The sequence below is a fragment of the Phasianus colchicus genome, chromosome 10 (genome assembly GCF_987193195.1).
Source record: "Phasianus colchicus chromosome 10, bPhaCol1.hap1.1, whole genome shotgun sequence".
Classification (NCBI taxonomy): Eukaryota; Metazoa; Chordata; class Aves; order Galliformes; family Phasianidae; genus Phasianus; species Phasianus colchicus.
In genome coordinates, this window is record NC_143445.1 from 18,871,369 (window position 1) to 18,893,010 (window position 21,642).

General features: G+C 42.4%; 1 protein-coding gene across 1 annotated transcript; it reads right to left on the reverse strand.

Moving 5' to 3' along the window:
- Window positions 1-1,531: 1,531 nt before the first annotated feature.
- LOC116235482 (ovocalyxin-32-like) lies at window positions 1,532-9,423 on the reverse strand. Its single transcript, XM_031603690.2, has 6 exons — window positions 9,108-9,423; window positions 4,789-4,851; window positions 3,750-3,921; window positions 2,918-3,054; window positions 2,177-2,239; window positions 1,532-2,083 (listed from the first exon to the last, which is right to left on the reverse strand). The coding sequence occupies exons 1-6, from the start codon at window positions 9,345-9,347 to the stop codon at window positions 1,925-1,927; spliced, it is 834 nt and encodes a 277-aa protein (XP_031459550.1). The 5' UTR covers window positions 9,348-9,423; the 3' UTR covers window positions 1,532-1,924.
- Window positions 9,424-21,642: the final 12,219 nt, after the last annotated feature.

Here is a 21,642-nt window from a genome sequence, read left to right on the forward strand (position 1 = left end):
GGTCTACAGGTTGGGGGAATAGTGGATTTTGACTTAGTTGAGCTCTTCCTAGCAGCAAAAGTTCCCCTGTTCTCATCTCTGGTGAGGCTGCACCTCAAGTATTGTGTCCAGTCTTGAGTCCCTCACTTCAAGAAAGACATTGAGGCCCTGGAGCGTGTTCAAAGAAGGGCAACAAAGCTGGTGAGGGGTCTGTAGCACAGGCCTTATGAGGAGCAGCTGAAGGAGCTGGGATTGTTCAGTCTGGAGAAGAGGAGGCTCAGGAGAGACCTCGTTGCTCTCTATAACTACCTGAAGGGAGGTTGTAGCGAGCTGGGGGTTGGCCTCTTCTCTCGTGTGAATAGTGACAGGACTAGAGGGAATGGCTTCAAGCTGCACCAGGGGAGATTCAGGCTGGATGTGAGGAAATACTACTTTTCTGAAAGAGTGGTCAGGCACTGGAATGGGCTGCACAGGGAGGTGGTGGAGTCACTGACCCTGGAGGTGTTCAAGGAATGTTTGGATGTTGTGTGAGGGATATGGTTTAGCGAGTATTATTGGTGATAGGCGGGTGGTTGGACTGGATGATCTTGTAGGTCTTTTCCAACCTTGGTGTTTCTGTGAAAGAGAACAGTTTGTCTTCTCTTGTCTGTATACAGCCTCTTACAGCACAGAGGTACGCTATCTTGGTTTTTCTTAACATGAAGAATTCACTGTGAACCAGTCTGAGCCTCAGCTCAGATCATGACTGCATTGGTTTAACCAGTAATTTTGCTTGAGTAAAAACCTACCATTTCAAGTTCTGATTGATCAAATGAAGTTTTGGCCCTTGATAAGTTGGTGGATATTTTGCCTTTGAATTCCAGCAGGGTTACTACTTTTCCAGAAGTTACAATTCTGCAGTTGCTTAACTGCCTTAAGATTGCATTGCCTGACACTGATCTGGAAGTACTTCTGTACTGGATACGGAGAGCTGTGGCAAGAATGGAGTAAGGAAATCAAACTTGCAGTTAAGTTTATTGCTAAAATAGAGCCTCAGAGTGCACAGCATGTGCTTGTTTTAATTCTAAAAAATATTTTCATCATCTTTTTTCTTTTTTAACTGAAGAAATGTTGCCATTAAATGCTCTGACTTTGTGCTTTTGATGATGAGAAATGTCTTGCCAACGCAAAACGTATGTAAGATACTGCCTCACTGAATTTATTGTAATGTCTGTTATGTGCTGACATAAAAACCTGCAGTCGGTAAAAGTACATCACTCCAATAAACTTGTGTAAAATGCCTGAATCCAGGAGGATATCAGATCACCCAGCCTAAATAGCCCCCAGATAAACCTTCATGTTAAATACCTGAATCCTCATAGCTGATCACAGACCTCTGATAGCACATCAGGAAGACTGGGACAGTGCAGGTGGTGGTTTCTGGCTTCTGCAGGGCTTTGTGGGGAAAGATTTTGCTGCTCATCCACAGCTTTTTAAAGGTATTTTCAAGTACCAAGAGAGGATGGAAAGTTGGGGTCTAACAGCAACGTCATGAAAGAAAATCCAACTTCCACTATGTATAATGGTATTTATTTTATTGAAGGTTATTTAAAAATCAGCAGGTAGCTATCTCAAAAAAAATAGCAAATATCTCTTAGTGACAGATTAGTACTTTTCTCAAGATTTTTATCTGATATATTAATTTTGTTCAGAAACTTTGTTACTGTAAGTAACAGAAAGTTAATGACATAATCAACTTGTGTATACTTCTCTGTGTATGTATAGTAGCAAAGTTTTTAGGTAGGTCCCTAGAACATTAATTTAGAGAAATTATAGAGGTTCATTCTGGAACAAATAGATGATTCAAATTTACTGTAATGAGGCTTGGATTGAAAAATGATCACAACTTCAGGCCTGTTACACAAAGGTTTCCCATTTAATGTGTGCATAAAGCTAACAATCACTTTTAAAAATTCCCTTCCTTTTCATGAAACAGTCCAGCAGCTGATCCATAGTCCTGTCCTGATCCATCTTCGAGCCAGTGGTTATCTGAAGTGCAGATGTATTTCACTCTCAGAGGGGGACTGAGTGTCCAAATGAGGTGCATGTGACAGAGCTCTATTTTCTGGAGAAGAGATTTTACAATAATTGTCTTTTTTGATCTTTATACCATTTCTCTATTGATGGAGGTAGGTATTGTATGAATATGCTTTCTTACCTGTGTTGGAGTTTCATGGAGCAAGACAATGAATTCAAACTCAACAGCACTGTCCTTCCTTATCTGGTCATGCATCAAAGGAAAACAAATAAGAACACAAGTTATACTGCTGAAGTTTAGAATCTACCCTGATTCACTTGTATGCACTTAGCTTGCATAGAAAGTGAGTTGAATAGGGCTTAAGATGGCTGTGATACCTGGCTGGAGTAAGACAGGTTTTTGCATATGAACAGAGGGGGAATTAGGAGCACTTACTGCATAAAACTTCAAAGACCGTAACTACAGTGTACGTCTGTACCCTGGCATGAAACTAGGCTTACACAGGTAATAATTCATTAAGTTAATCCTCAAATAAATGTGGTAATCTTGTCTATTAAACTCTCCTTCAGAGAAATGCTATTCTATGTAACTTAGGAGTGAAAAAAGAATGCACAGATGAGTAAGAGAAAGTTTGGGAACTCCTATTCTGTAGGCTGTAGGTGTAAGGTATGTTCACCAGAATGTATATTGGACTGGTGCTAACCTGAAGTTTGGGTAGGGGGCAAAGAGCACATGGTATGGGGCTGATGAACTGCAGAATCATCTGTTCAAATCTTCTGATTAAACCTGCAGAAGCCAACAGATCCACTTCTGGAAGAACCACCGCCATTACAGAGAGTAGGAGATGTTGGCAGCTGTTTTCTTTGCCACTAAAGGCTGTCACCTTCTGTAAGGCAGACGTGTAATTTCCACTTTGCTTACCCGCTGCTTCACAGCCTTGACTTGTGCCATGAAGTAACCCAAGTTCTCTGTTGACTTCTCCAACATGATGTAACTGCTACCAGCAATAGCCAAGCCCCACAATGGAAGATGGGCACGGTCAATATTTCCATGGCTGTCTGAAAGAGAGTCATATAAAGATGATGAATTCTGGCTGCTCATCAGAAACAGGATAAACCACAGAGCATTTCTGCCTGGCATAGCACCACACCTGGGAACTGGCTCTTTCCTTAGGCACTTTACAGTCATGAACAGGGAGGAGAATGAACTTATCCTAAATTTACTGTGACCACAGAAATATGCGAGCATGATGGAAGTGAAATTACCAAGAGATGTTACTCACAGGTTCCCCTCAATGAGGTGAGAAACCCAATATCCACAATAGTGGAGGTCATTACTTAATCAGGAGGAAAAGAGGTACCCGGGTGCTCCATTTCCAGGATGGAAGAATTCTGTTACCCATCCCTTGTGAATTCCTGTCCACAGCTGTGGAAGGTTTGTGGCTTCAGGCAATTGTTGTTATTTCAGAATATTTTGCATTTACTTGACTGTAAAACTGTACGGTCTGGTTTTTAAAACCAGAATGTGTTCACAACATTATGTTGACTACCACAGTGCTGCTAAAGACGTTTGGTTGTTTTGTTCTCCCCAAGAATTTCTGGTGAGGTGAGTTGTTCTGCTAATTAGCCCTATAGTTTTAGGGTTCTATTTTGCATTTATGCTTTTTGAATTGCATGTTCATTTGCTTGTGTTCGTAAGCGTGCAAACTCTTTGATATAAAATGAAGTGCAGTTGATTGTTTGGAGGAGTGTACCTGGAATATTATTTGCAATTATTGGTTTCGTTTGATGATGAAGATAATGGTAAAATTTGTTGTCCTCTTCTTGGATTTGTTTCTTATCCTGAGTGTGCGCACACTTGATATAGACTTCAGGTGGAGACTTCTTTAGGTACAAGACTGTAGCAAGGCAGCTCCCAGCATTTTCCTGTAAAGGTAGAATTACAGACTGTTACCTTTAATCAACACTTCATTTACCAGCAACACATTCTTAAAAAGCTCTTTGTAGTGATAAATGAAGCACACATTTGGAGAAAGTACATGAGATGCTTTGTATGAAGCTGTAAGATCAAAAAAACCTTTAAAGGATGTACATAATACTATTTTTTTCTCCAGAAAGTTAAAGAAATTTAAGCCACAAGATGACAGTGATTTAACAAAACTTTTAAATCAAGATGTAACAGAAATGTACCGAGTCATCTTAGAAATGTGTTTGCAAGTTCTCAAGAAATAATACTGATAATGGGACTTTCATTGTATGATATTTCTGCCTTGAAAGAAAAATAATCTAACGCTTTATATTAAATTCTGAAAGTAATTTGAATATTATAAGAAGTGTGTAATAGAGGAACAGATGCTTGTGGTAAAATTACTAGTGACAGCTGTGACAGTGAATGGAGAGATGGTAGTATTTAAAAAAAAATATATCAGCTATATATCTACTCTCATTGTGGTGTGTGGACACAGCAGGAGCTACAGCTGGATGAGGACCACAGTGTAACCCTGAGTTTGGACCACTGCAAAGTCTGGCTCAGAAGCTTTGTTGCCTGATGTGACTTACTAAGACAGCAAGCAAAGCAGAAAACTACAGTTGTACCCCTGCAGAGGAGAAGAGCTGATAGATGAGATACTCAGGTGTTACTAAGTGCAAACTGTGCTCCGTGCTGGACAGGTAAAAGCATTAAAGTCCTTACATTGTGAAAGGCCCATTTGCAAAAACACTTAAATATACCGTTTTGAAGCTGTTAAGAGTTTAACAGACACTCTAAGAAGATGTGTTGGATGGTAAACTTACCCCGTTTATGTAGCCTTCAGTAGTAAACTGCAGGTAATACTTCACACCAAGTCCTGGAATGATCTGAAAGAGAGGAGGATTCAGTCCACAGTGAAGCTTTATGGCTTGCTGGATTGTGTCACTAGCACTGTGGAGGGAAGGCAGGGCTTCCCTCCAAATACTCTTTACTTCATTATTGTACCCATTATTTTCTGACCAGTGAGCAGTCTGAGTGGCAAACAGTAAGGAAAACTTTATTCAACTATTCGTTTGTAAAATGCCATTTTGTGGTGTTTAGTGGACTGGTATATTTCTAAGCCTTTCTTTGATGAAATCAATCAACAGTGAAGTATGTATTTTTGTATGCTGCAACTGTGATTTACTAGATAAGCTTTCTGATACATAAGCTGCGTTATTTCTGTATCTGAAAGCTGGTTTGTTTTGCATAGATTGTTTTGGTAAGAGGCATTCTCCCTTGAAAACCTCTAGTTTTTTTTTTTTTTACACTACTGGTGTAGGATTGTGGTGTTAACAAGGTTTTCCTCTGTGAGGCATATGATGCAGTGTGTAGAAAATGCATTTTACTGGAGAATGCAAGCTCCAAAGTGTATGCTGAAGTCAAATTACTGTAGTTGAGCAGCAGCACTGTTTGGTAGTCTGTTTTCTGAACACAGTACACTTCAGGTAACATTTCTGGACACTTGCATGGTGTTGAAGGTTAGAAACCAAAGCACATGTGTGTCTTACTTACCTAAATGTGTTCTTTTGTGTTCCCACCATACCTTCACAAAGCCATTGACAGCATCGTGTCAGCAAACTTTCATTGACAGGGCAAGGCCATGAGCCCAGCTCCTGCCTTTGGTACATATGCAGTTAGGTACTGCTGATGACAGATCGGTTTAGTCACTTTTTATTTTTACCTTCATGAAATCTTTATAAAGAGCCAAGTCTGGAGTTGGGCCCACATTATACCAAGAGTGTAATGAAGGAACAGAGAGGATGAGTTCAGACCTTTATAATCTTTTCTCTGCCGTTCTCTCCTGCCCCCATTTTGTGCACTAGCCAAAATGTTGTCCTTCTGATCTACTTAAGTCAAAATGACAGATTATTACGTGTTATTGCATTACATTCTACTCTTACTGTAGCAAACTGGTAAAAACTAGCTTTCTGAACTGCAGGTTTATGAAAGAAAAAGTAATTTGGGAGCACTGAAAGAAGGTTCTAATTGCTCATGATCACTGCAGTTAAGTCTAAGTTTCTAACTATTATAAATTGTTATTATTAGAGCTACTATCTCTAGCATTCTTCATTTGATGAAGTATTGGTGTTTGAAGCACAGCAACCTAGGCTTATTCCTTGTCTTGTCATCACTACTACACATGAGAGACACTGAAAGAGTTGGACTGCTGCAGCTGGAGAAACTTGGCTGTCTCATGTAACTGAAGGTAATGGTGGGGATTTCAGCTGAACCTCTTCCTCGAGTAGCCCACACAGCAGCCGGCCTGCACACTGCTGGTTACAACATCAGGGTCTTTGTCCTATGAAAGAAACTGCTTTGATTTCCACTATTATTTTCACTATTACTCCACGATGCATTCCTGTAAACCATCACACACTGTGTAAATAAGAGCTGAGGCATATTTGATATCAAACAACAATGGCTGGCTGAAAGTAGTCAAAGATAGCATCCAAAAAGAAAAGTAAATAAGTAATATATTTGTATATACAGGGAAGAGTGTGAGATGTGTCAGGGGGGCTTGCCTGGGGGTCCACACCTCTCAGCCCCGGCACCATTCCTGCCAGGCAGCTTTACCCTGGCTGCTGTGGAGGGAAAAGCCAGCAAAGTCAGCTGCTTTCTTGCCCTAAATAATAAAGCTACTCTGCAACTGATCTTACCTTCCCACTCTGACTTGGATACCTGACTGTTGGAAATTCGTAGATAACTGTTAATAGACTTATTTTAATATCAGTACCATAGTCCTGACATGGCACTGTTCTGTGTCAAGATGAGCTTGTGGAAAGAGATGTCCAGCCATAAAATAGTATTTGGTACCCCAATTTTAGAAACTGTTGCAGTTCAGTCAAGAGATTCACTAGCTTTACCTTTGTGCTTCCCTGCTGATCCACCTGCCTAGCTGCTCAGCAGTATGGGAGACTGCTCTGGGGAGTCAGTCCATGCTCTAACAGTTTCTCTCTGTAATTCCAGGCTCTTCAGCTGGCACGCACTAATGCTTCACTTCTCAAATACATATTTTAAAGTGCAACTTCAGTCAACAATCCCATGAGATGCATGCTGCTGTTTCCTGGAAGGTACTGAAATTAAAAAACTAAACTAAACTAAAACTGATGAGAAAACAGAGAACTGCAGCCAGTGTTTGGTATGTGCCCACTACTGGTTGCTGGAAGAAGGAGCCACTGAAGGCTCATTTTACCTGAGCTTGAAAAACCCTCGTCTAACAGTTACTGTACTGGAGGCTTTTTCCAGTCCTGTTTCTAATTGGCACTATTTAAATCTTTAGTGGGCTGATAATATCAGTTTTTAAATACAATGCTCGTGATTAAATTCTGTGATAAAGCTATTCTATTTTTGCTCGATCCAATAATGGACTAATAAATAGGAAAACAGCCTCCTTAAAAACAAACAAAAAAACCATAACTCTTATATTCGCATTAGATAGTGCATTCCTTCCAGGAAATTCCTTTCATTTTTTACAGGGAAGAACAGAAAAGGAGGAAGTGACCGTGTCTGCTGTGCTTCTCCTCTTGTTTTTACAGAGCATGCAAAGAAAAAGGGGAAATAACCTGCAGAAAGTGGTGACAGAGTGCTGCACAGCATCAAGTGCCATGAGGATATAATGAGGCATTTCATTTCTCCATGAGCCAATTTCTTTCCTGTTTTAAAAGGCAAGTGGGCAATGCTGGGTGGAGAAAATCCCTTTTCCTCACTCCACTTGCAGATATTCAGTTACACACAGGTTGGAAAGATCTGCACCAACCACTCAACTCCCACTAGCTGTGAGGTTACGACTGCACTGCTTCCATCACACGTGCTGCTCCAGGGAGCTGTGCCATAGAATCATTAAGGTTGGAAAAGACCCAGAATTTGAGATCCCCACCATGCCCACTTGAGCACATCCCTTAATGCCACATGTTATGGGTCTGGACACCTTCAGGGATGGTGACCCCAATGCTCCCTGGGCAGTTGGAGAGACTAATATGGAGGTATGGATGGATGATCCCTCCCAACGCCTGCACTACTGTTGATACAAGCCAGGGTGCAACCAGCCTCCTTGGCCACAACAATATAGAGATCTATATTCCAACATATTACATGTGCACGTTGCCCAGAAAGTATAAAAGGAGCACCTGCACGCTTTGTGAGAAGTATCAAATGTTAGATTTGTCAAGAGAGGGAACTGTTGGAGAGGGTCCAGAGCGGGGCCATGAAAATGATCAGGGGACTGGAGCACCTCCCCTATGAGGACAGGCTGAAGGAGCTGGAGAAAAGCCTGGAGAAAAGAAGGCTGCGGGGTGACCTCATTGCAGCCTTTCAGGACCTAAAGGGAGCCTACAAACAGGAGGGGGTTGAAAGGGTAGATAACTGCAGGATGAGGGGAAATGGTTTTAAGTTGAGGGAGGGGAGATTTAGGTTGGATGTCAGGAGGAAATTCTTTACAGAGAGAGTGGTGAGGTGCTGGAACAGCTGCCCAGAGAGGCTGTGGATGCCCTGTCCATCCCTGGAGGTGTTCAAGGCCAGATTGGATGGGGCCCTGGGCAGCCTGGTCTAGCATTAAATGAGGAGGTTGGTGGCCCTGCGTGTGGCAGGGGGTTGGAGATTCATGATCCTTGAGGTCCCTTCCAACCCTGGCCATTCTGTGATTCTGTGAAGTGCCACCGTACAGCACATCCAGCCTCAGCTGTATCCATAGCGGAGTGCGAGGGCTGTTGTGCGAGCAGTGCAGGTGTGCAGCGGGGCACCAGCCGGGTACCTCCAGGCACTGCTCACCGCGTGAGACGGGAGGTCCTGCACAAAACCTGGACATTCTGCAGTCGCTATATCAAATTTGATCGGGAATTATTTTTCTCATCTGTGAAACCGTGTGCAAATCGGCGTCGATCTTTCATGAGACATCCCAATCTGAAGCCACGCCGCTGGGATCCCTGTGGAAGGCTGGAGGACCGAAACAGCGCATCCGCAGCGCTTCAGGGCGGCGTGGAGCCGCCGCGTGTGGGGGCGCCCCGTGCAGCTGCTGTGCGGGGAAGGCGGGAAACGCTTCGCTCAGCGTCCCTCAGCCCTGAGGGCAGCCCCCCCACCCACCACCGCCCGTCGCCCCTCCTACCTTGACGGTGGCCTTCAGCACCTGCCGCAGAGCCCGCAGCGTGCTGGGGGACGCCTCGTGGTAGTTGCTGTAGTGCAGCGCTGTCCACGCCGCCCTGGAGGCATGGCGGTCGCTGGGATTCAGCGCGTGCATCGCGCCCGGAGTCCACGGCCACGGGGGCTGCTCCGCCGCGGCGGGCGGGAAGGAGCTGAGGAGAAGGAGGAGGAGGGCGGCGGGCAGCGCGGCGCGGAACCCCGGCATGCTGCTGGCGGAGTGCTGTGAGGCGGGATGCGGGCGGGACGGTACTAATAGCGGGGGCACGGCCCTCCCTTCCCCGCCCGGGAAGCACTGAGGGGAACTCCTCGCTCGGGTCCTGCCCTTCCCTCAGCCCTCCCACCTGCCGGGGGGGGAGCAAGGGGGTTGTGGACCAGGGGTGATGGCATTTGGGTTTGCCTTTGAGCGAAAGGTTACGTGCTTTACGCAGGGGATGACTCTCCCTGTACCAGGTGCAGGGGCAGAACTTCTCACCTGCCCCACAGAAACCAGGTTTCCTGGTTTCACGGAGCAGCGACTCGGTGTACCTGCAGTGACACAGCCTCTATTTAGAGCACACGGGCGCTTTTTGTGTTGGTGGCTGAGGTTTTGTGGTAGGTCAGGGTCATAAAGAGATAAGGGCTTAAAATACCTTTTACAGATTCTGGCTGTTAAGCTGGTGAAGCCTGCAGACCCCCGATGTGTCGGTGCTGAGCCGTGAGGCTCTGACCCTGTCCTTCACTTCCTTTGAGCTTCCTTTGCCCTCCAATGTTCTCCTCCTTTTCCTGCTCTCTGTCAGTGTTGCTATCAGTGTTTCCTTTCTCCAGAGCATAACAAAGGCAATGTGAGTAACGGCGACCTGAAGTTCAGGGTGGCAGGGACAGAAAGCCTGTACCACAAAGCAGGGACAAAAGGCAGCGTCCACGGCAATTTCCTAAATTGCTGTAGAGATTACATTGCTGTAATTTGCTGGTGATCTAATGTGAGTCCAATTTATAAACATTTTGCTTGGAAAAATAAAAGCTCAAATGGTTTTGGGGTTGGGGACGCGTTCTTAAACATGCCGACACTGGCATTTACTGCTTCCACAAAATTTAGAAGTAGTATTTTAGCTTTGTTCTTATGGGGCTCTTTAAGACTGTAAGAGCCTCGAGCTCTGCTCTGCCCTTTTGTTTCAGACTTTTTAGTGAAGGTAAAAATGAAGCTCTGCAGCATATAATATCCGAACAAAAAGGACAGAAGCAAGTGATCCAACTTGAAGTGACATTTCTTAGTTATCCATAAAGTGGTGCAGGCTGATCTTCTCAATACCACCTTTATACCTCTCATCCCAGATCGCTCGGTCCAGATTAAAGAGGATGATGGTGGAGTAAGTAACATGTTAACAACCCCTCTCACTCTCCTTTAACAAACTGTACGTTATGGCAAGTTTCCCAGTGTTAACATCATGCCGTGGTTTACATTGTGATAATGCCGCAGCTGATTGGGATCTTTTAGAAATTGAAGTGAGGGTTGTTTAGGGCAGCTGATCTAAAAAGCATTCTGGGGTTTTCATTTTCTTACCATCTTCTCTCATTCATCAAATGCTTCGAGGCCAGTTATTGCTAATTTGTTTCATATTTTAAGACTATTTCTATATCCTTTGTAAGCATTTTACAGCAGACCTCACTGGCTCCTAATCACTAGCAGATGACTGTAATGTAATACACGGAATTTGGACAAAATTCAGTGCATTTTGTTTTGCAACTTTTCCAGTTCTAACTTCAGTGTCTTGCTGGAGTTAAAAACAAGCTCTTTATTTTTTATGTAACTTGATTTTTAATTAATTGGACATACCATTTTCCTCCATCAATAACCACAGCTTGAATTTTATTCTCAGTAATTAATCACAAAAGCTTATTGTCTCTGTAATTTGCCTCTTGTATTTTTGTTTGTTTTGTTTTGTTTTCCCCTGGATAAACAAAGCCTTGAACAGTTCATCTTTTAGTCCTTTTCTGGGCTGGCATTGCCAATGGTTAAGCTGAGGCTTTACAATATGGATGTCTTTTTTTTTTTTTTTTTTTCAGGGAAATTTGGTTTTGAAGGTTTCTGACTATGCTTAGTACTTTCTTGTTATGGACAAACTTTTGTAAAGTTGAACGTATGTATTCAGAGTCACCAGCAACAGTTTCCATTCTTGCACATCCAGGTAGCAGAGTTTTCCCAATGGATTTTGTGTCCTGCCTCAGCTCAGACTGTGTTTTCCTGCAGATGCTCAGAAAGTCTGATACATGTGTTGCAGTTTTGCAAAAGGAGAGCCAATGTTAAAGTCAAAGTGATGTCTTCTATATTTTGATTGAGCATATAACAGAAAAGTTTTCTGAAAACCTGTGTATCTTAAGTGTTGGTTGGACTACGGGGAGGATTGCTGTGCAGTTGTAATAGTTCTGTTGGGAACTAAAAGAAAAGCAAACAAGAAGAGAGAAAGCAGTTGAAGGTAATTTATGTCCCAGTGAATATTTATTGGCTTCAAGGACTCTAACGTGGTTTCCCATTAGATTTATGAGATTAGTATAGACCAGAACTGTTGAAGCCAGGAAATGACAAAAACGGGAAGAACTTGAAAACTATTCATCACTTAAATACGAGTTGTTTGGGGCAGTACAGGGATAACACTTGAAGTGTAAGGGATTATGGATCTGTGTCAGTAAAGAAGGACTTGTAGTCTCTCTTTTTTTTTTTTTTTGGTAGTCCTGTTTGATACCATCAAACATTTAAGTATAGAAACAAACTTTGTGAGCATAGTGAAACAGAAGAACATGGAATTTCTCAGTCACCCAACCCATGATTGAGAAAGGAAACGAGCTTACAGTGGGTGGCTAAGTTTAAGACGGTCATATGTTACAACAAGGGGGTGTAAATCATTGCAGATTGTTAATTTGTACCAAACATTTCGTTAATCTATTTATGTTGTTTTCTTTTGATTATGGAATGTGTATTAATAGGACAAGAAGTAATGGCCTCAAGTTGTGCTGGGGGAGGTTCAGCTTAGATATTAGGAAAAAATTCTTCTGTGAAAGAATTGTCAGGCATTGGCACAGGCTGGTGTGGCACAGGGAGTGCTGGGGCACCGTTTCTGGAGTGGTCCAGAATCATGGAGATGTGACACTGAGGGAGGTGTCTCAGTGGGCATGGTGGCTGTGGTTTGGGGTTGGTGATCTTAGAGCTCTTTTCCAACCTGAATGATTCTGTAATTTCTGTGATAATATCTTTCGGAGAAATCTCCGTTTGCTGACTGGTCCCAACAAACAAATCCCTTAGATGCTCAGCAAGGTAGTCACTACGTGGTCAAGCACAAGCGTGAACGATGAGCTATACTGCTTAATCACAACTCTGAAAACTAAATGGATCTTGGGCACATGTTCAGACCTTTATAAAAATGCATGGAAATTAAGGCAGCTATTTAAGGATTGAATAGAAACATAATTGAGTATTTAGTAGTACAGATGGCCGTGATGGAAGGAGCTCTGAATGGCTGGGCAGAGCTGGGATATTTGGCTGGTGTGCCTTTCCTGTGTGCAGTCCTTACAGCCGTGCTGCCTCAGCAGTGATGTTCAGACTGTGCCCAGGGTTTCTGAAAGGTGAGGTCTAAAATGAAGGCTTTGAGAGCACAGTTCAGATGGAATTCCCCCCTGCAGCTCTGGATTGATGCTCAGTTGTGACCCCTTGCTACACCAACAAAGTATTTTATTTTGTTTGAGGTTAACTTTTGCCTCATAGCTGACAGCAGTAAAAATCACCTTGAAACACTGGTATTTCTGACGCTTTATTTTTAGAGATTCAGCTTATGTCACTGTTAAATAAGCATTGCAACAGAACAGTAATTTTTGAATTGTTTGGTTGCACAATGTTTAACCAAGGCAGCAAATGTTTGCACAAAAAGGGAACAACTTCTCAGTGTTTTAAATAAGGTGGGGACAAATGGTTGAATTCTGCATTCTGTAACACTGTATCACAAACTGTCTTCCTTGCAAGGTGACGTGTTTGCAAAGGTCCAGCAGAGGTAGGAACTATGAGGAAACACATTTTTCCTGTCTTGCTCACAGCATCCTCTCTTTTGTACTCACGTTTGTGACCGCTGTTCTCTGTGCAGACAGCATTCCCAGGACTCCACTCCCACAAGGCACAGTGGGCGCTGAAGGTCCAACATCTGCGTGATGGAAAGGCAAGGTGAGCAGCACAGCTGGGGACAGGGGCCATCACACAAGAGGTTTAGGTTAGATGTTAGGATATTCAGACTGGATGTGGCTCTGGGCAGCCTGGTCTGGTTGTTGGTGACCCTGCACATAGCAGGGGGTTGGAACTAGATGATCACTGTGGTCCTTTTCAACCCAGGCCATTTGGTGATGATCCAGAACAGACGGATCTGGGCAGACAAAATGAATTTCCAATTTCTGCTTTTTTTTTTTTTTTTCTTTCCTCTCTCAGACCAAAGACAGAGCACACAGATTAAGTATTCCTTAAATAAAGTATTCAATACTTACATTATTAGACATATCACCCAATTATCGGCTCTTGCCTACAAAATGGTGAGCTGACAATGTGCACTTTCCTGCTGTTACTCTTCCTGCTGCATTTCCTGTAACACCTGGTGACTCAGTCTTGAGGGGAATGACCACCTCAATGGCAATAAAGGCAGATCACTTGTCAGCACTTTCTGAAGTCATCTCACAATACTGTGATTTTTTTTTTTCATGTGGAGGCACATACCTGATTATCACAATCTATTTATGCAACCTAAAAAAATAAACTGTAATACATTTTTACTCTGAGCATTAGATAAATGTAGAATAAAAACACTGGAGCACTTGTCTCTAGTTCTTTGAGCAAGTCAGGTATGTTACCTCCTTGGTGTAGCATGTGGCTTATTCTTTCAGCATTTCTCTCACTGATCTGTGGTGGTTTTCTTGTCATTGCTTCATCTTGTGATATCTCATTTTCTTGGTTCTGATCAGGAATAATTCCTTCTTTGTTCTCTCCTGCATCACTATGTTCCCAGAACTTCTGAGAAAATGATCTTTTTTTGGATTAGTCATTCTGTTTTGACAAATGCGTGTGTGTTTCCTTGTGTGTACATGTAAGAACTGTTGTGTTTATTTCTGCCCGTTGCGCAGTTGGGTTTAATCAGCAGCATGATGGTGGGTTTAGGGACATAACAGCTCTTAGGTTTCATGATTAAAGAAAATACAGAGAAACAACATTGCTTACAGAGCGCAGATTTGAAAGTGGTCAGTGTGATACTTCTCATGAGCCTTGCAGTCACTGAAACACTATTTATACTGAAAAAAATCCAAGTCACAATTGAAAGCTATAATCTCAGCTGCAGCTTTGATCCCATAATAAGACCAAATAAAAGACTTTCAACTGCTTAAGGATCAATGAAAATCTCACACACAGCGTGTGTAATAACAGTAGAGGAGCACTATCCAGTAATTTTCAGAGATGTTCATTCCAGCTGGAGAGGCCACAAGGTGAATGTCCCCATTGCTATGGGCTGGTACATTCAGCTGTCCAATATGTTTCATCAGATTGTTTCAAAATTCTGAATTTACACATCAGCAGATTTTTAGGTCAAGCCCCTATAATTTTTCTGATACTTTTTTGATGAGGACCAATATATCAAATCAGTGTTCCTGGTAATGATTGGCATACTGGTATGGATCAGGAGAGATATATGCCCAGCTGCAGGACAAACCTCAGAGCTGCAGTCATTCTGTCATCTTACATACATGCAGAGTCATTGTGAAGCATGTTGAGCTCTTCCTTTGCATACCTAGACCTGAGACATAATGGCACTGAGCAGTCACTGCAGTTCTCTGGCGAATTGTAGAACACATTATTTTCATCTGATGAACAACAGCCTTTCAGGCACTGTGCTTGTTACCACTGACTAAAAGCATCTAGTTCATTAGCTGTGCTCCTTCCAATGGGAATATAACGTGATCTGGGAAATTATTCTGCTGTTTCACTAAATCAAAATGAAATGTCAGGGATTTTGGTTTGATACCCTCCCAAGGCTTAAAGAAAATGCAATTTCTGGCAGAAGCCAAATTAATATTTTATATCTCACAGATGCAATTTTGACATTTTCTGTTGGAAGGCCTCCGGTTCTCCTGCTGACACTCATACATTAGCAATGAAAGCCTGGGAAGAGGCACGTTCTCATCGGGTTGTATGCAATGCATAACAAACCCTCCTTTGGTGGGAGTGGTTGCTTTTCAGTGTCGGTGTCCGTCCTGGATCAATGTTAATATGAGACATGGGTTTGGGGTTCCACTTCTAAAGGTACACTCAGGAGGCTTTTGTTAGTGTTCTCAGGAGGAGGTGCAATTCACAGTGGTGGTATTCTGGGTTTTTTTTATGTAACTTGTGTTAGGTGTTTTGATAATGTGCTGAAGTGTTCGTATCAACATCTCAGAGAATCTAAGCAGCCCAATGCCACTAGAAATCAGCAGCAAGTCTTCTGTTAGGTGAGAACAGGTCTGGGCATCAAATATGTAACACATTTGTGAGCAAAACACCTTGCTACATGTGTATGACATCAAGCAGTGCGTATTGATGGAGGTGTAAAGTGTCCCTGAAGCACTGGTGTGCATACTGTGAATAAGGTTTCCTGCCAGAATCCCTGATCCCATCTGCCCATCCCAATAGTTTTTAACTGAGACGTGTATGCCACGCTTGGTTGTGTCCAAGCAGATCTCCTAAACCATTTGAAGAAAATTATTGAGTAAACAAAAACAAGGGAGAACTTTTACTTTCTCATTTATAACATGTAACTATTATTGCAGAGTTCTCCATGCGATGGCTCTAGATTATATTGAAATTTTGTTCTGACTTTTCTTAAATAGCCCCAACTGACCTTGCTTCCAAATGTTCACGTTCACGTGAAAAACAGCAACCTGAGAGCCAACACTGAGCGCATTGAAAGCACAACATTGGGAAGCACTGAGGATCTCCTATTTCCATTGAGTCCTTTTCCTTCCTCCAGCAAAACCTGGGGCTCAACTCTGTCCCTACGCAGCTGGACTCTTCTATGAGCTCCTCCAATAAGGTAATTTTTATCAGTATTAAAAATGTATATACTTTAGTGATGTCAGTCTAAGGGTACAAGGATACCTCAGCACAGTAGGACTTTTTTTTAGTACATACATAAGTTACTGTTTAATAAACGTGGGCTGTCTTAAATAGGAGATTTGTCTCAGTAATATCTTCCAGCTGAATTTCTAAAGAATGCTTGATTGATAATGCTCACTTAGAAAGGAAACATTGCTGATAGTATGTACGCTTCCTGGATTTTTCCTCTTCATGTTTTTGGAAAATGGAAGATTAGGTTTCAAGAAGTTTGTGTGCTTTTGGCTTCTATACAATAATAAATCAACTTTAATTTTAATAACTTGGCTTTTATCCTGACTGTTAAAGTATTTCCCAAAGTGATTTGACATGGCACAGCCTTGATTTAAATGGAACTGCTGAATGCCAGTTCCTTCGTTGCTCTTGTTTTGATACATCCTGCTATGCGTGATTCTGCAGGCTGTCTTTGGAATGTTAAATGTGTTTTTAACTGTTATAACTTTGCCATAATGCACAAACTGCAGACGGAGATGAAGAAAAATGGAGCAGTCCCATAGCAGCTGGGTGCTTTGGGCAGTCAGCACTTAGCCCTGTGCCTGTTGCAATTGCAAATATGTACAGATAAAATGCAGGCAAGGCAAAATGCGTTAATGGACAGAGGAAAATGTAAAGGGTTTTATAAAGCACTTGTGAGAGCAATTTAGTTTTGCCTTGTAATACATCACTGGAGACAGCAAAAGCAGGGAGGATGGTACTTTTTAACTGCATTTCCCTATGGGCATAAGTGTAATCCCTGCTTTATGTTCTGAACATTTGTCAGTGCAGAAGGCTGCAGATTTCGCCTCGTGTAACTCTTGCAGGGCTTTCATGCAGCCTTCTAGATGGACCCCCGTGTCATTCTGTGATTTTGTAACGTGGAATCCATGAAGTGTGACCTTGTTTAAAAAAGTCTCAGTTGTGAAAGTGCCTCTTTGAGACACCAGCGCTGCTCAGCACACCTGATTGTAGAACAGTGAATGCTCAGATCTGCATGTGGCTGATTGTAACTGAGGAGTTAGGAATAAAAAGACAGAGAAATGCAGTGCATACAAAGGTAGGAGGAAATAGTCCTGCAAACTAGACACAACTAACTTCTGGTGAAGACAAGTATTTTTCTGTACACAACATTGTAGTTGTAAAAGAACCCAAACCTATTGGAATAGGTTAGCTTATGTTGAGATTTTGCAGCTGCTATGGTTTAGGCAATTCTTTTTAATGATTGTTTTTTTCTACCCTTCTGGATCCTAGTATGCAATTTTACATATTTGTAGTGAAGGCAGCATTTTAGAAGGAGCAGAGGAAATTTGACCTTGGCTTGAAAACTTGCTTTTTAGGAATGAGGCAATTAACTGCAGTAATTAAACTCCCTAAATTGGAGGAGTCTTCAACAGTAATATTTCCCTTATAAAAACAGATCCAAAGAGGACCCAATTAGAATATCATTCCATGTAAGTTAAATCATTGAAATTAAAGAAAATTTGAAATGAGCCAGAGGAGAGAACAGAAATTTGCTCTTCTGTTAATAAAATAGGAGATGGTAGAGAAGATCACAAGAACCAAAAATCACAAACATTGGGATGAGCTGACCCAGGGAGGTCAGGTAGCCTATCGCTTACCGATTGACCTCCTGAGAACAAAGCAGTTTGTTTATCACAGGAAAAGCCATAGCTTTGTCAGGGTAAACATTATAAAACTTGAGGCTTGTGATTTAGTATCTGATCTTACAGCTGAGTGATTTATATTTCATCCATGTGCTTGTTAGGGATACCAACTCAGCTGCCATCTGCAGGGTCAGGGCCTGCAGTAATTGTGTATTAAATGCATCAAATACACATTCATAACTTGGTGTATAGGAGGGCATGGCTGCAGCCCTGAAGTCAGCAGGACCCTTCCTCTTTCCTATGCTGGACCTGAGTTGGGTGTGAAGGAAAAACAAACAAATGAAACTAAAGGAAACAACTGAATAAAACTCCAAGAAACCACTAAATGAACCCTTTGTGTCCCAGAAAATAAGCTGGTAATTTAAGGCACTGTGTCAGCAGGCCCATTTGCTGCTGGATCCAGTCTCTGCCCTCCCACCACATTGCTGCATGCACCAAGGTCCAGGCAGTGTGATGGAGGCTGAAATATGCTGCAGGCTTCAGCACAAAGAGCCAAATGGTGATGCTTTGGACTTGCTAGTCCCCAAGATCTTTTCCAACCTTAATGATTCTATGATTTATGGCCCTGTTGATTTCAGTGTTGACTGCCTTGAAGACTGGGATTGTGAGCAGTGATTCATTCATCCACCAGTTCTTCCCAGTCCCATGGGAGCTGTGAAAGCTTGTTTCAATCACATTTCCTGAAGGCAACTGGTGTTTGGGACAGGTTGCTGGGCTGCGCTCTGCTGCTGGTGACTGAGTTGTTATCTCCTGGGTGTAACCTTGGCAATGTTATCTGCCTGAAATTTCTAAGGCTTCAGCTCCACAGTGCTGTGACTTCTGTGAGGAGGGCACTGGGTGTGCAGCCATCTGTGGGAAAGATTCTCAGGGAATAAAGGCCGGAAATGTGCTGAGCAGAGAACTGCTCTTTCAGGTTTTGGCACAGTAAACTTGTAAGAAACTTTGGTCTTGGAGATTCATGATCCTTGAGGTCCCTTCCAACCCTGGCAATTCTATGATTCTGTGGTCTGCTTGTTGGGAAGAGAAAGTGCAGTAAAAAGGGAACCAGGTCTGGGAGGACATTGAGCAGAACCAGAAATGATGCTGAGACAGTTGGGGATAGAGGCAGGATGGTCGTTTTTGGCAGATCTACACAAAGAGTCACTTGAGAACAAGCTTGTATTGAGAGGTTTTATTCTGCTGTTATACTCACAAAGAAAGCAAAGCCTGCAAAGTGTGGAAGCAGAAACCTGGAGTTTGTGTTTTCTGCTCTACCATATGCTCAAAACCTCTTCTGCAAACTCCTGATTATTATCAGGAGTTTTAGATTCCTGGCTTTGCTTTCTTTTTCTGTGGGACAAAGTGATTTGCAAAACCACACAACTAATGCTCAGTCCTCAATGTCCATGTTATACCCAAGAGTTTTTCCATGCTTGTCTTGCTTAAAGCATCACTGCTGCCTGTGGATCTGCCTTCTGTCCCTTCACTTACCCAGGGATGTTCAAAGCCATGGCTCTGGGCTGGTGAGCCTCCTCCTCACCCTTCCTTGCCGTGGAATTACCAAATTGCCAGGCTGCTAGTTGTAATGACCACCAATGTAATTTTATTTGGGGCCAGTTCATCACAAAGCTTACAGCAGATAGGGATCTCGGGATGCTGGCAATGTCTTTTTACTTTTTCAGTCAAAATATTTGGCCTCTGTAATATTTTTAATAACCATGACAGATCTATTCGAGTATGCTAATACACTGCAAACAATCTGATTGTTGCTCTCTGAGAGGAGTGGAGCAAGGCATAGTAACAGGCTGCCTTTAAGGGGAGAACTTACAAGTGTAGATTCTAGGGGGAAAATACCTCTACCCTGAGTCACACTGAGGCACCTTTTGTGACTGAGTTACTGGTGATAACTGAGCTCTTGGTCAGCACACACTACCTTCAGCTGAGGGGTGGCCAGGGGCAGTGCCACCTTTTATGAAATTTAATGGCACAGAAAAAAATGTCATTGCAAATGTTTCTTCCTTCTTTAAAGAGAAAAAATATGATCCTGGCTCCAGGGTGAGATAAGCCTTGTGTCTGTCTGCAGCTTGGCTGCAAGAGGGGAAGAAGAAAACATGAATGCTTTGGGTTTGCTGATTCCAGCCCTCCTCCACATCACATACCAGAGCAAGGGTTGGATGTGAGAGTGTTTGTTTGGCCCCTCTCACCTCTGATGAATCTATTCGCTGTCTTATTTCCTAGAAAAATCATGTTAAGATTTATAAAACCACTAATTGTTTGTTTCTTCTCTCTTTTGGTGATGTAAACACTCTCATGCAAAGTGGAGCAAAGTCATCCAAAATTACAGTTATTAACAGTGTGTGGAATGACTCCCAGGGACGCGTTCCCCAAATAAATTAAGGGTCAGTTCTTGTTCACCAGCGGGTTGTATGCAAATTGAGTGTCAGGATAGTTGATTTGAGCTCTCAAAAACAAAGTCTGCCCTAAAGCACTCATTGTTTAGAGTGTAACTAGAAGCTGGAAGAAGTGTGATTTCTCAGTTTGCCAAGGGAAGCAACCTCTCCCGATCCTGTACAGGGGCCAGCATGGGATGTTATTACTTGGCTTCATTCTCAGAAGCAGGATTTTTATCTGTTCCTTTTCCTGAGTTCAGTTTTCTCTTTCCATTTTATGTTCCCTATTATTTTACAAAGCAGTATAGTTGGCATTTGTTGTTAGATGGTAGATATTTGAAAGAAGTGTCACGGCTGTTCACTGCATTGTTGTATTTTATTTGAATGCTTTGTGGTTGTGGATTGCATTGTAGATATGTCACATGAACTGACTGCTCAAGTTTCCAGAAAAAAAAATTAAATTGCTATAGCTTTCCAGATAAGAGAGAAGAAGAAAACTTTATATTTTTTCCTTTCAGTTTCTTCTACACCATGACTTTGTTTAATGGTGCAGATGCAGAACCTTGGTTTTCGACTGCAATCATAGTAAAAGTTTGTTTCTCTTGGTGTTGTGTGTTAGCAGGATTTGGTTCAAAACTGCTATTTCTGAGACAAGCTCTTACTAAGTGCTGCAGGATGTCCCATTATCATTGCCAGCCTTTTGTGGTGGGACTCAGCATTAAAAAAACCTTCCCATGTTTTGCTGCAATAGAATTACTCCAAGAAGTTTCCCTTATGGGAAGAACATGCAGGCTTTATTTCCTATGTGTCTGAAACAGTATTTAGAATTCTGTAAATCTATTTAATAACCTCCAAAGCTATTTAAGTATTCCTGAAGCTTCAATTGGATGAATTGACAAGATAAAGTTAACAAACTGTGGGGCTCTTGTGCCGAAGATGGGAGGAATATAAGAAGTAGAGACAGAGGAACAGGTGGGGAAAAAAAACACTGAAAGAAGCAGTGGGTGTGCAAGGGAACCTCTTAAGTGAGTTTGATTTCACCCAGCCTCTGTGCAGGGTGTGGAATGCACAAGCAGAGAAGGAAAGGAAGGTGAAGCTGGAACATGCAGTCATTCATATATGGAGCACCTGAGAGGGAAGAACTCCAGCATCTTGGAGGCATCACCAGTCTGGGCTGATGGGGACCACTGGGATGGTTCTAGAGACAAAGAGGTGCAGGCTCCTGGGTGGCCATGAGCTCTTCCCTGAGTTCTTTCTCTTCAGAGACTTTAGTTCTGTTAAACAAAGATAAAGATAAAGCAAATGATTTGTTATAGCTTTGGAGGATATCTGTATGGATGAAGT

What these genes read in the sequence shown, in the direction of transcription:
- LOC116235482 (XM_031603690.2), bottom strand. Translation starts at nt 9,347, where the DNA reads ATGCCGGGGTTCCGCGCCGCGCTGCCCGCCGCCCTCCTCCTCCTTCTC. An exon ending in TGCTGAAGGCCACCGTCAAG is followed by an intron (nt 4,852 to 9,107) that starts GTAGGAGGGGCG and finishes CCTCTCTTTCAG; the next exon opens with ATCATTCCAGGACTTGGTGT. An exon ending in CTGAAGGCTACATAAACGGG is followed by an intron (nt 3,922 to 4,788) that starts GTAAGTTTACCA and finishes CTACCTTTACAG; the next exon opens with GAAAATGCTGGGAGCTGCCT.